The 14232-nt window shown below is 44.0% G+C and overlaps 4 protein-coding genes across 4 annotated transcripts in view; 3 read left to right on the top strand and 1 right to left on the bottom strand.

Moving 5' to 3' along the window:
• The first annotated feature begins 718 nt into the window (after positions 1–718).
• On the top strand, positions 719–4705 carry LOC114435870 (zinc-binding protein A33-like). Its single transcript, XM_028405814.1, has 10 exons — positions 719–870; positions 1304–1532; positions 1607–1991; positions 2755–2850; positions 2921–3154; positions 3235–3382; positions 3466–3492; positions 3574–3638; positions 3924–4046; positions 4148–4705. Exons 1-10 carry the CDS (start codon positions 837–839, stop codon positions 4514–4516), a joined length of 1710 nt encoding a protein of 569 aa, XP_028261615.1. The 5' UTR covers positions 719–836; the 3' UTR covers positions 4517–4705.
• A 1318-nt stretch (positions 4706–6023) lies between these two features.
• Positions 6024–8718, top strand: LOC114435901 (cerebellin-1). Its single transcript, XM_028405867.1, has 4 exons — positions 6024–6398; positions 7299–7868; positions 8028–8147; positions 8269–8718. The coding sequence occupies exons 2-4, from the start codon at positions 7560–7562 to the stop codon at positions 8464–8466; spliced, it is 627 nt and encodes a 208-aa protein (XP_028261668.1). The 5' UTR covers positions 6024–6398; positions 7299–7559; the 3' UTR covers positions 8467–8718.
• A 1313-nt stretch (positions 8719–10031) lies between these two features.
• The window catches only part of ripk3 (receptor-interacting serine-threonine kinase 3), a 6886-nt gene continuing 2685 nt past the window's right edge, over positions 10032–14232 (bottom strand). Inside the window, exons 2-13 of the mRNA XM_028405833.1 lie at positions 13698–13861; positions 13445–13613; positions 13209–13364; positions 12970–13118; positions 12512–12561; positions 12247–12408; positions 12057–12139; positions 11882–11945; positions 11524–11585; positions 11161–11212; positions 10883–11079; positions 10032–10698 (exon numbers count right to left, since the gene is read on the bottom strand). Of these exons, the coding sequence (XP_028261634.1) occupies positions 10528–10698; positions 10883–11079; positions 11161–11212; positions 11524–11585; positions 11882–11945; positions 12057–12139; positions 12247–12408; positions 12512–12561; positions 12970–13118; positions 13209–13364; positions 13445–13613; positions 13698–13855 (1473 nt within the window). The 5' untranslated portion in view covers positions 13856–13861 and the 3' untranslated portion in view covers positions 10032–10527. The remainder of the gene's footprint in view (positions 10699–10882; positions 11080–11160; positions 11213–11523; positions 11586–11881; positions 11946–12056; positions 12140–12246; positions 12409–12511; positions 12562–12969; positions 13119–13208; positions 13365–13444; positions 13614–13697; positions 13862–14232) is intronic.
• Positions 13370–14232, top strand: part of LOC114435852 (adenylate cyclase type 4) — a 25256-nt gene continuing 24393 nt past the window's right edge. Inside the window, exon 1 of the mRNA XM_028405777.1 lies at positions 13370–13380. The gene's annotated coding sequence lies outside the window, so the exon portion shown is untranslated. The remainder of the gene's footprint in view (positions 13381–14232) is intronic.

Here is a 14232-nt window from a genome sequence, read left to right as displayed (position 1 = left end):
TATTTTTTGCTCAGTCTTTCTGTGCGGCCCGGTACAAAATGACCCACGGACCGGTACCGGTCCCCGGCCCGGTGGTTGGGGACCACTGCTTTAGAGCATCTGCGCTCAGACCACAGACTCCCCTCAGCCATTTCAACATATCAATAGTATTTATGTTATTACAGCAGCTAATGTGACATCTTTAAGGATTTGAGACCACTGAGTGGAGTATATGATTATACACTCTAAGTGTGGCAGTAGCACTCCTGCTGCCACCTGTGGATCCAGGTCCTGGAGCTCTTCTTTGGAACCCCTTTCTGTCTGTGGTGGCTGGATCACCAAAGGGCCTCTGAAGCGATGCTTAGCCTAGCTTACCTTACTTCTGGTGAGTGATAAATCCCAATCAATCCATGGTAAAATGGTTTTATGCAACAAAATATCAACTAGCTGAGTTTAGCTTATCCCCAGCATGATGGATGATACAAACTTATGAATTTTATACATGTAAACAGTGAGATTTTCTCTTTCTTTTTGTAATAAAACTGTATGGAGGCCATGTCCATTAGATTCTTAGCTACACAATGTATCCTTTAGAATCAGAATTGTGTTTATTGCCATGCAAGTGAAGAGAGAGAGCTCTGTTCAAAAAAATCAACATGTAATATGAAGCGTGGGGTCTAATGGGTGTTGCTCAGTCACGCACAGAAAACAGCCGGATACTGTGACACTTTGTGCTTTGTGCTGTCAAAGCTGCAGAACCTGAATCTCCAGAATGTCTCAGGGTGGAGCTACAGATATAAACAACCACAGACAGCAGTGACTAAGGAGCATTACAGCCTCTGCATGCTGCACTGAGGATGTCCGAAGAATCCGGCATGTCAACACAAACAGGTACGAGTCTTATTATTCACACTACGCCACTGAGCCGGGACAATGACACTAATTCATTCATGTTTATTGTTAACATCAATAACACCAAGCTGACTGTAAATTGGCCAGTTAGCATTTAAATTAGCACAGAAATGTTTAAGTAGTTACACTTATTTGCTATTTTGAGCTCGCGTGCTAGTTGATGTTATATGGTAAAGCCTCGAATGTGTCTTTCTTGTGCTCAGTTTTTGACAGCAGTGTAAATTTTTGTTGAAAACACAAACATCTGTGATTATCTTGAGTGGTTGAGGGACATCTTGTACTTTTGGAAATATTTCACAGGTGACTGAAAGCATTGCAGTCATTTGACAGGGTGCCAAAACTGCTCGTGCCAAATTCAGTCCGTCATTGTCAAAAAAATATTTGAACTGTGCTTATTTGCCTTATTTTCCAGTCATGGCCTCTGTGCCGCCCGAGGAGCAGTTTCGCTGCTGCATCTGTCTGGACATCTACAATGACCCCGTCTCCATCCCATGTGGACACAACTTCTGCCTGGATTGCATCGAAGGCTTCTGGGATACGAAGAACACGCCAGAGTGTCCGCTCTGCAAAGAGACATACAGCAGGCGCCCGGAGCTGAGGATCAACCATGGATTTGCTGACATCATTGAATTCTTTAAGAGGTCTGTGGTATCTGTTTTGAAACTAAATATGTTTAAATTGACTGATTTCTAACTTTAATAATTCAAATTAAAAGGTCTCTGTCGCCCACTCCGATACGAGAGGGGGACATTGTTGAGATTACGAAACATTTCCAAAACCAGCAGTCCAAGGCTGAAGAGGAAGTCGTTCCCTGTGATGTCTGCCATGGGACCAAATTGACATCTGTGAAGTCGTGCCTTGTCTGCCAGGTGTCCTACTGTGAAATTCACCTCGCGCCCCACCTGAGGGATCCGGTGCTTCAGAGACACCGGCTCACAGATCCAGCCACCTTCCCAACCAGTCACCTGTGCAGGAACCACAACAAGCCACTGACGATGTTCTGTGAGCAAGACCACGCACCGGTGTGTGCAGAATGCACAGAGAGGGACCACAAACACCACAAGATGGTCCTCATGGAGAAGGAGAGCAGGAAGGTCAAGGTGAGGCCTGCTAGAGGAACGTCAGACAAAAATCTATTATGGGTCATTTTCAGGTCAGGCTTTAAAACTACTTTAAAGCCAAAGGTTGTGGTTTAGGTTAGAACAGACCTTTCACAACATTATGGCCCCGTTCACACTGGACAGAGTCAATCCAGCTGCAGCAGATAGCCTTTAAGCTGGATACGTTCAGACCTACTTCCAAATCACACACGCGTGTGGTCCGCGCTCAATCTAGCTTAACCCGGGTTGTTTGTTGTCCTCTAAACCGCTAGGTGCTGCCTCGTAATATACAGAGTCCATTCAGGACCGCGTGTGCACATGCATCGTGCATGTTTTTTGTCCTGTGTTGCTTGTTTAGGTTTTTTTGGGGTTTTTTTGGTTTAAAAAGCAGTTTATTCCTTTGTAGCCCTGTGGAAAACAAACTCGGGGCAAAGCTGTCATAGTTCAATGGTTGTTTGTTTGTTTTGTACGTGACCCGGACACTGTATCACATATCACGTCGCTAGCGTGATTCGTTAGCTGCATTTGCGTTCAGACCTGAGCCAGATGTAGATCCACCTCCGAGAGATCAAATATATCCAGATACGGCCCGAAGCTGGATTGATTTCCCCAGTGTGAAGGGGGTCTAAAAGTCTTATCGTGTATCTTAATAAACAGTCTATGGATCAACACATTCCACATGTACCATATGTACACACCGGCCATTTCATATGCCTGAAGATTTTGTTTACGTTCTGGTGACTGTATTTGAAATGTTTTTCAGACCAGTCTGAAGGAAACGAAAGCCGACATTCAGCACTTGATCCAGGAAAGACTGAGAAAAATGTCAGAGATCACAAAGTCAATGGATGTGAGCAAGGTAGGATCTGGATCAAAGCTCAGAAACAAGTCCTTCAGTCAGACTCTCACTGATGTTCTGTCATTAACAGAAAATCACAGAGAGAGAGATTCAGAGCAGCTCTCAGGTCTGCGCCACACTGATATCCGCTGTGGAGGAGCAGCAGGCCAGGCTCGTCGAGGAGCTTGAGGAGCGGCAACGGGAAGCTGAGCGGAGAGCCGAGGAGATGCTGGAGGAGCTGGAGCAGGAGATCAACACTCTGCAGACGAGGAGCAGTGAGCTGCAGCACCTGGAGGACACTCAGAGCCCGCTTCACCTCCTGCAGGTGAGACACTCGGCTTCATCTTTGTGCTGCATTTACAGTTTTTTTAAACTCACTGTACTCATGAGAAACTTTTCTGTCAGAGCTTCCCAGCTCTGAGTAGACTCCCATCCAGCAGAGACTGGTCTAAGGTCGCCGTGCAGTCTGATAACTGCTTGGGGACGGTCAGCCGAGCCGTTGCTAAGATAGCCGACGTCTGCCAGGAACATGCAAAGAAGCTATTTGCACAAGGTCGGTGACAGAGTCACCAAAGATTCAAGCCATTTCTGTCAAAATAAAATCATAAAAATAACTTTGAAACTTCCTAATTACAGATGCAGACAAGCTCAATCAGTACACAGGTATGTTTCTGGATGTGTGTGTATGTGTTATAATACTAATAGTTCAGTGTAGACTCACACTTTATTTCTTCGTCTCTGCAGTTGACGTCACTTTGGATCCGGAAACGGCTTCAGCCTGGCTGGTCCTGTCTCCGGATGGAAAGACGGTACACAGTCTAGAGTTACAATAGCATCAAAGTAATGCTTTGTGTGACAGCGAGACAGGAAATTCTAGATGACATTCGGAGGTCTTCTGCACTAAAACACCTGCTGTGTTGGTTTTAGTGACATAAGGGAAGAGATGTAGTCCATCCAGTCCCAGCTCTGGCCTTTACTTATTATTAGTAGACTTACTTTTTTCTGTCGGACATGTCAGTGTTGTCCAACCACTAATCATGCTAATATTTAAACATGAAGTATATGAGGTTTGTAACAGTTGAATGGACTCATAGGTGACCTTCAGCTCCCAGAAGAAGAAGAACCTGGTCCCGGACAGCCCTCTCCGGTTTTACCCCTGCGTCTGTGTTCTGGGGAAACAAAGCTTCACATCAGGGAGATCGTACTGGGAGGTTCAGGTAGGAAAAAGAGAAACCCCACAGTCTGTCACACAGAGGAAAAGAAGTGACTGTAAAAGGGCATGTCTGTAGTATATTTTTTATCTTTGTTGATGTTCCAGGTTGGGGATAAGAGAGACTGGGACCTCGGTGTTGCCAGGGAGTCCATCAACAGAAAAGGTGCCATCGTTGTGCGGCCTGACAGTGGTTACTGGGCCATCTCCCGGCGTAAAGGCGGCGACTTGAACGCTTGCGCCAGTCCATCCGTCACCCTTCACCTCCAGGAAAAACCCAAGAAAGTCGGTATTTTCCTGGACTATGAGGAAGGTTCTGTGTCCTTCTATGACGCAGACACGAAAACTCACATGTACACTTTCAGCGGGTGTAGCTTTAGTGAGCCATTGTACCCGTACTTTAACCCCTGTGTGAGCGGGGAAAACATTCCTCCGCTGGCTGTCTGTCCTCCTAAGGAGAGAACAACTACTGAGTGAGATATTTGACGTTTCACTTATGAAGCTGTTTATTGTGCAATAGATTAACTTGTAACCTGAGTAAGGAGGTCGCTCAAAGATAGCAGCACTACTGTTTCAACACCAAGGAGTCTTTTTTTATTGTTATTTGACCTGCACTGTACTTTCAATGAAAATGTGCCAAATACACCAGTCATTGTCGCCTGCTTACTCACTCAGCTGCATATTTGGTTTCACGTTCGCACACAGGATGTGTGCTCTGTGGGGTGTAACAGAACGAGTCTGATGAGTCCAGTTGCATTCTATATTTGTTCCTGACCTACTTAGCCTTGAATTACCTTTTATATGCACCACACTGGCTTGGGATTGGCATAAAAGACAGGAAACAAGAATATCAGCATAGTGTTCCAATAGTGTGCTTCTGCATTGGTTTCAATTCTCCTGAAAGTCAAGTGTGTGTGTGTGTGTGTGTGTGTGTGTGTGTGTGTGTGTGTGTGTGTTCTTTCGTACAGACATAATGCTGCAAAGATGACCCCTTTGGTCACCTATAGTTGCCTTTTACTGTGAATCACAGACAATAGAAGCTAATGCTAATGCTATGTCTAGTGGAGCAACGACATCTGTCAAATCACTGCAGAGGATGGATAAGGATAATAAATAATAATAATGACGTTATAATCAATAACTACAGTAAAGAACGGGGACGGCTGTAGCCTCAGAAGCAATGGAAACGTGACTTATGTTTAATCATAAGCGCAGAATTCACCCTGCACTGACTGAATATCATATATATTTTGGCTTAATGTAGAGATGAAACAGATGAAAACAAAACAAGCTGTTTGTAGTTTTGTGTGATTATGAAACCTGCAACATGTTTTTAAAGATATGAATGTACTCCGAGGTCCTTAACCGTTTGTGCAACGTTCGCAAACACTACCCTTTCGTGTTGTTCAGGACAAAAGTGTCCTCTACGGTTTTAAAAATATATCAGATAAATATTTTTTCATATTTTTTTGCATTTTTTTAATTAACTTCAGTTCTGATTAAAAGTAGTAAAAAAAATCATTTTCCCCCAGGATTTTAACCCTTTAATCACTAATTTCATAAGGGGTGGTGCCGATAAATGGAAAAAAAACACACAAAATGGCTAATTTTTAATAGAAAAGGTGAATGTGGACTGGAATTTTTAACCTTTGTTACAGTCTTGGTCATGTCAAACATCAGTAACAACATTGACTTTAATGCATTGTTAGTTTTTGCACAGCACAGGATTTTCATTTTTTTTCTACCTTAACGCGTTCGTGGCCATTTTTGTCCCATAGACTTTATATTATAACCACATTTTGTGGCTCCACAGCCATGACACTACATAATCATGCATTCATGATTGTTGGTGGTTTACCCTGTTGGTAGGAGGGTATTTTAGGCTGCTAACATGAGCTTACCTGGATCTTTGAATGCTAGCGTGGAGCAGTTAGTATCAATGCTGAGGATTTCTAAACATACAAACACACTTCAGAACTACATGCAAACAAAATAAATGACACGTGTAACTATTTAAAAATGAAAAAATGGCAGTTTGTTATGAACTCTCTCAGCGCAGCCACCCTTATGTGTGACATCTGAGGTAAAAGGGAGGAGAAACGGGTACAGCGGGGGGTTGAAGAGACATGAGAACAGAAGGGCAGCAACACTCGTGATGTGATTAAACGTCTGCTCCAACACAGGGGTCCCTGGAACAGATAGGTAAAGAGAGAGAGCAAGAGAGAGAGAGAGAGAGAGATGAAGCGAAGCAGAGAGAGGGAGAGCAGCAGAGATAAAGCCGAAGGTAACAGGGCTCTTGGAATAATTTACTGAAGTAAGCTGGTTTCTGTGTGTTTTTGCAGCGTGAACACTCTGAGAGGTGAGTGATGATGTAAAGTGTTGTTGCGTGCTTTGTTGTAGACTGCAGACATTTTCAAAAACTAGAAAAAAAATCATGAGTTTTTCATCAAAGTGCTGTGTGTATATTGCTGTTCACTTCCTAACAAGATAATCCCGGATTACATGTGTGTTTTTGTAGTGAGAGTTTGAGTGTGTTTGTGTGTAGGAATGCAGACAGAGAGAAAGGGATTAAATTGGAAAAGCTGCACGAGGTGAAGGAGTGGGAGTGTTTACCCACAGATGGCCTCTCAGTGGTGGGACTGTGATAGTCCACTGTCCCCCCTCCTGAGTCCTCCTGGCAGCTCTCACGCGGGCCTCATACTGGCCAAAGCATTACCTCATCACTTAGTGTGTTCATCAACATCATCAGCTTTTCTCTTAGTTTCCAACGAGTGTTTAATAAGATAAAACACATTAATACTATGGCACGCTATGAAAATGCTACAAGTGATTCAATAGAATTAAGATACAAAAAACTATGCTACACAATAAGATAAACTGTGAATTATGATGTGAACACGATTAGAGCTTATGTAAACCTAGACACACAGCCTAAACTCCAACTACAGGCAAAGAGGTGGAGCGTGAACGGAGCTGAGGCTTTGAACCAGGCTGTAAACGTTTTAACATAGGAGTCTTGATGTCTCAGAGCTGAGGCTGTACACCCATGTGTCTGAAGTGTGTACCCAGGTCATACACATGTCATTGTTTTCATATCTGAAGAATCTTTGAATGTTTGTCTTCTTGTGCAAAGTGGTGTCATTTGATCGACTGATCCACAGGCCTGAAGCCTCCAAATCAGTTTCTGTGTCAGCAGCACCTAGCTGGCTAACTGCCTGTACTGGATACCCTCACCTACAGTACACACTGTCTATATTAGGACTTCCTGTCTGTTATTATGGGAGGCCGACATCTTGGTGCCAACTAAGAGTCGTCACTTCAGAGAGAATCCAGCTCCAGCCAGTGTTGGCAGACCTGCTGCCTGAGGATTACCTGAGTCCCTGTCTGGCTCATGAGATGAGAGAAACTCCCGGTGAAATTATGACCTTGCTGCTAAAGTGAAGCGAATCCAAGAAGATCCGAGTTGTGTTGACTATTCAGCAATAAAACACAGCACAGAAACACTCCTGTTTTTGGAACTATGTCCTCTCCAACTCTTCTTCCCCCTACACCTAACCTGACCCCTCACTCCGTGTTGCTCCTTGGACTGCTGCTTCTCATCCCCTGGGGGCCCTCAGGGGTCCGCTGTCAGAATGACACAGAGCCCATTGTGTTGGAGGGAAAGTGTCTGGTGGTGTGCGACTCCACTCCATCAGCAGAGCCGTCAGGTAATGCTCTGGGAATGTCTGTGAGGTCAGGAACTGGTCGAGTGGCGTTTTCAGCCATCCGTAACACCAACCATGAGCCCTCCGAGATGAGCAACCGCACCATGACCATCTACTTTGACCAGGTGGGTGTCAGTGCCCCTTTCCAAAAAGCCACGTTTAATATCATGTACTATGCAGCTGTTTTGCTTATGAAATCAATAATAATGTCAGAAATACTTTTTTCTTGTAAACTTTACGTCTGGTTGCATTTCTTGATCTTTCTCTCCTTTGTTCCTCTATAGATCTTGGTGAACGTTGGCAGCCATTTTGATCCGGCGAGGAGCATCTTTGTGGCGCCCAGAAAAGGAGTGTATAGTTTCAGTTTCCATGTTGTGAAAGTTTACAACCGGCAAACGATACAAGTAAGACAAACGGCAAAGTTTCTGATTGACAAATGTGGTCAACACCTTCCAATCATTTCTCTGCAGATGTTTCACTTTGTTTTTGCTGACTGTCCCCTCGCCTCTTCCTTGTCTGTCCCAGGTGAGTTTGGTTCTGAATGGCTGGCCTGTGATTTCGGCCTTTGCGGGTGACCAGGATGTGACCAGGGAAGCAGCCACTAACGCCGGGCTGGTGATGATGGAAAGAGGGGACAAAGCTTACCTCAAACTGGAGAGGGGGAACCTGATGGGAGGGTGGAAGTACTCCACCTTCTCCGGGTTTCTGGTGTTCCCCTTATAGATCCGAGTGATGCTGTTATTGTCGTTGTCAAAGGTGGGCACGTTGTGTGGTCACTTTGAAGCCTGTTAATGGATACATGCTGACGCAGAGACTGGCGCCAAATAATCCTGAATGTCATTTCCATCGCTGCACTTTTAATATGTGCTGTTTAGTTGTGATGTGTTGTCTGTGCTTGCTTCTACTGTGTGTCAGCTTGTGTCTTTAATGCATGAAAAACAGTGGAGCTAATGTTTGTGCTAATAAAGACAACTACCGTCAGATTCCATCCGTGTATGTGCTGTGAAAAAGCTGGGTTAACATCAGAGTCCTGCCTGTGTTTTGCGATCCAGATCTACTATCTTTTGGTGTTTTTCCACTGCAGGAACTCCCTGCAGGAACTCCCTGCAGTGGAAAAACTCAATCAGGAGCACAATAAGTGACAAATAAACACGCGTACATCTCCTTTCTAACCTTTATGTCTGCTATTTAATCTGAGTTGACCCAATCACCCCAAAAACAATCCTATAGGGGAAGTTCCTGGGGTGGGTTTGCCCATTAGTTCCTGCTGTGGAAAAATACCTTTAGTGTTGCAGGTCATATGTCACATGTTACCATGGACTGTCTGCATGTCCTTCCTTGGACATATATGCTATGCTAACAGTACACGGAGGCCCCATGCTAGGCTAACTACAAATACTATCATATCTTCCAGTTCTTCCTTATATAGATTAACACCCACCCCGCTGTTCACTACTTTATCTCTAACTATCCTTTTATCCATGTATTTGAGCATTATGTTACATCCTCCCTCACACAGTGCTGACAAGGAAATGCTTAGCACACACACTCGGTTATTGCTGACACCATCATGGCCTCCAAACCCCCTCTATCACATATGCTCTACAAACCGTGCAGACAGACGGTCGTTCTGAAAATAGTGAGGATCCCTGCTGAGGTCCGCCGAGGCTAACAGAGGGCGAATATATGGTCGAATCAGCGACTGTATCCCATGAAGCACCTGTCAGTCATTCAACCTGCGGCTTTGTGGTTAGAAACTTTGAAAACTCTTCATCTGAGTTTGAGTTTGTCGCCTGAGCTGACGCACAGCGATCGAGCGTCTCTGCGGTGGATCCGGTGACAGATGGAGGATTGGCAGTGCTGATGGGAACAAGTGCCAAGAGCCTGCTGCGTTCACACCGGACCATCACAACGGATTAGACTCAACGTCCTGGTGCACAGCAGAGGCCTGTGTTAGCACTTTAGAGAGTCGTGTCTGGAGTGCAAAACAACGTTAAGTGGAGGGTGTGGGTTCCAGAAGAAGGACATCATCCTCAAAGTCAAAAACTCTCACAGGATGCATCAGACACTGATAAACGTTAGTTTAAATACAAAACCTGGCATGTTTAAGTTCCCTGAAGTGGTGCATTACAGACACATCCTGGCAACACATCTGCAATGAAATAACCTCTAAAGCAGGAGTGCCCCCTGCTGTTCAGACACTCAAAGTTCATCTACAGACCAACCAAAAAAGGTTCCTGCTTACATTGGAAAGCACAAAAATCACAAATTTACATGAAGCCAGCAACATCTGACAACAAATGAAGAATTTATTGATTATTGTTTCATAGACATGTAGAACTATGGATGAGCTGCGTACCTCCACTGCTGAAAATAGTCCCTGACAGTTTTTTTTTTTTTTTTACTTCATTGAAGCTACATCGTGCTTCTATTGACATCCAACACGTTATCTATTGCACGTGCATTTAAAAAATTTGTAGAAAGCCCCTTAACATGTATGCAAACATTTAGGGCAGTAAAAAAGAGCAGCAAATACAAAAAACTGGCTTGTATACAGGCAAAGTTTGGCACCATATGAGCAGACTTGGCTCATATTTATTTTGCTGACAGAGTAAAAAAGTAGGTGTGCGCGGTGTTTGTTAAAATAAACAAACAAAAATCAGAATAAATAAACTGAATGTCTGCACGACACAGTCTGACTCCTGCCCAGATTTGAGCTGACGAAAGCTAAGCTAAGAACATTTCAGAGAACTCCTCCAGTATGATCCCGTTCATCCTCCAATACTATGGCCGTGGCGCTGCATGGTTAACGGTAGATGGCGCTGTCGGGTGGCGTCTCCTCTCCAGCGGCTCTCTGACATAGATTTGCATGCTGTTGTTGTTGCCACTCTGGAGCCCTGTCACATTGCTGCAGTGGATGTTGACGGTGCAAGTGTCGGGGGTGGAATACTGACGCTGCAGAAATGAAATGAAATGAAATTAAAGATATAATGTATTTTTCAGAATTCAAAATAAAAGTCTATATGGCATATATATACATATATATATATATAGATATATATATATAGATATAGATATATAGATATATATATATAGATATAGATATAGATATAGATATATATATATATATAAATCCCACCTGGTACTGTGGGAGGAATCTCTGCTGAAATAAGTGCTGAGACTTTGTAGCTGTTCTGCACGGTGAAGACCTCCTGGTGGAAGCAGAGGGTGGTAGCGACTGGATGGGGTGAACGGAGGACGGGTTGATTTTGTGGCCCGTTGCTGAGTGGATCTGCTCTACCTGACAGCAGCTGGCATGTCGAGGTGAGGGCGAGTCTGAAAGGGGACACATTGAATCTGTCTTTATTTGACAGATAATGTGTGTTTGTCTGAATCATGTTAAAGTTGCTTACTCACCGCTGACGCTTGCTTTGTCCCTGGGACTTGTAGTCCAGTGGCCGGCCACTTCCTGCAATGACAAGAGGTTAAAGAGACCTTTTTACTGGGCTTCAAGAGAAATACAATATGGTGCATATTTTTACTATTCTATTAATTTGGAGATTTTTTTTAAAAAATTAAACATGAAGTATTTGGTTTGTGTGGTTATATTGACAAACTTTTACATTTGCTGTGGTTACTGTGGGAAATTCCCCTGATGCGACAGGAAGTTGTGCAGCATTGCACAATAATGTGCAGCGTTCTGCAACATTGACCATCCGGTTTTAAAGAAAACCCTGATGTGTGTGTGTGTGTGTGTGGAGAGGAATTTTGGAGTCTCACCTGAACCGGCGGGCGTCCTGTCGGCACCCTATCGACGTTCACTATGTCCGCTCTGGCCCCCACTAAAAAAAAAAAAAAAAACATCACTTAGCTTAGCATAGCTTAGCATAATTTAGCAAGAAAACTGAAGAAAGCATGATCTTATTAAAAGATTATTTTAACTTTCAACAATCATTATTATGACTTTATAGTAAATATTTAGCAGCTAGCTTAACATAAATACTGGCAACAGGAGATAGCCAAGAGATTACAAAACAAAAGATGTTAATAATCTGAATGATGCAGCTGTTTTTTGGCACGTTTTTCAGAAGTATTAGAGTTATATGTATCATAAAATGCAGTGTATCAATAAACAGACCTGAGACGTGATTAATAGAAACCCTCTGAAACTGCTCCGCCACCCTTTCTTCTTCTTTTTGCTCCTGGAAAGAGGAAGAGAAAGGACAAATGGGTCTGTGGCGTAAATTAAGAATAAAACCGAGATATGCTGTGTCACGGTAAACTTTTTAAAATCTCTGAGCATGACTTCTCACCAGTTTCTCCAGCACCTCGTCCACAGCATTACGAATTCTGCGTTTGTGCATCTTGTACAGTTCTTCTGTTACAGTTGTGCATTCTGCATACAGAGAGAGAGACAATTTCATGTTGGCATCAGGTAGCACAAACTGTTCCAGGAGCTTCAATTCTAGCAAGGATTTTTCAGGTAAAAGGTCATTTTCTTACGGCGGGAGGTGGGTCTCTTGCTGGATTTCATATCCCAGCATCTCACCATGAGGTCCATCAGCGTTTGTAACCCCGCACATCCGGCAGCCTGACGCTTGATCTCATCCAGCGATGGACGGTCTCCCTCTGGGATACGAAGACGCACTATGCTGGACATCGCATCTACACAAGGGGGGAGGATTAAGATCACATTAGGGGAAAATAATAGCATATTTTTATATTAAGCACTAGATTAAGATTACCGTACGTCATAATAGTCACTTACTCTGATATGGTTGCTTCCCTGTTACAATGGACCACAGAAGTATGCCATAGCTGGAAGAAAGACGGCAGAGATTATTCATTCTGAATTGCACGACCACATGTAGTGATTGCAGTGTTTTGGTTTGTTTTAATCAGACACGTCAGCGTTTGTGTGTGGTTTGCTGAACAGGGAAGTCAAATAAGTACCTAAAAGTTTAATCAGATTCTAGTAAATGCTTTTTACTTTCATGCTGCTGTTATACCGTGACTAACTTATTGCACTCTCAGCAGTTTTGCCAAGATGGCAACAACAGGAACCTCCCACACAGACACCTAAACGTTTGTTTGTATTTCTTTACAAGCTGTGGGACTAATTCACTTCAGGAGCCATCATAGCTGCTGTTTGAATAATGAGTGACAGCAGTCGTTCAATGGGACAATACCCTGTCGAGTAGAGTCCTCCTATCAGCACTCGTGTACCTGTAGATATCAGAGGCACTTGTAGGGGTGTATGATAAATCAAACGCCTCCGGTGGCATGTAGGGGAGAGTTCCTCCTTCCTCTTTGCTGTCTTTCTTGGAAACCCGTGAGATGCTGTGGTAAAACCGGGCCAGGCCAAAATCTGTGAGCTAAAGAAAAGAAGGTGAGGATGGAGAAAATACTGAGTGGGAGGAGGGAGCTGAAAGGGGAGAGAGAGAGAGAACTGGGATGGGTCTGACCTTGGCATTCAGAGAGCCATCCAGCAGCACATTGCTGGGTTTCAGGTCCAGATGCAGCATGGGAGGGGTGAGACTGTGGAGGAAGTTCATACCCAGAGCCACCTGGTGAGTCAGTCTGAAGGCCAGCGGCCAGGGCAGAGGCTCCTTTAAGGTGTCCTGTCAGAAGAAGAAAGTGAGATTTTCACTTATCCATATTTGTTCATACAGACTGAGACAAGGTGGTGGAGCAGGTCTACCTGGGTGAAGGTCAGAGATCCTCGCTCCATGAACTCCATGACCAGCCCAAGCTGCACTGAGGATCCAGAGGAAGCCAGGAGACCCTGGAAGACCCCGAGGACCTGAATAACATAGGGGCTGCTTCCCTTACGCATCATTTCAACTTCGTGCAGTAAAGATGAACTGGACCTGTGTGTGTGTTAGTTTGTGCTGTCAGTGACTCACATCTTCTTTCATTCTTTCATTAAGCAGAAACTATGTGTGAGCACTCACCCATCGTCAAAATGAAGCACTTTAATAGCCACATCGCAGCACCACGTTTGATGCCTGGCTTTGTAGATTTGTCCAAAACCTCCAGAGCCGATCAGCTTTAACTGTTCCAGACAGGATTCTCCAACCAGGGTTGGAGCTGGATTGCTAGCCCGCGCCATGGTTCACTGGGAGAAGAACATGTTTCTGTTTGGTCACAGGGTTCATATGTGTCCAACAGGTAGTCCTAATTAGGTTAGCTTTGAGTACTTGGTTGGGTAACTAAACTGACTGGTTAGATAAGTAAACTACTTAGTGAGGTCGGTAAATTACTTGCTTAGGTTTAGGTAACCAAACAATTAGACTGGGTAAGTTAACTACTTGCTTAAATGACCAAAGTACCTGGTTGAGTTAGGCCAAAAGCTGCTTAGTTATGCAAACACATCACCTTTCTCAGGTGTAGACATTCGATCTACAAACTACTTCAAACAGCAGAAATGAACATGTTTACAGCCTGGTACAAAAACCATTCTGGTGTCAAATTATAGGTTCTCTTCTA

The sequence above is a fragment of the Parambassis ranga genome, chromosome 5, assembly GCF_900634625.1.
Source record: "Parambassis ranga chromosome 5, fParRan2.1, whole genome shotgun sequence".
Classification (NCBI taxonomy): Eukaryota; Metazoa; Chordata; class Actinopteri; family Ambassidae; genus Parambassis; species Parambassis ranga.
Note: the sequence above shows the minus strand (reverse complement) of the source record. Positions and strands in the feature narration are given on the sequence as shown.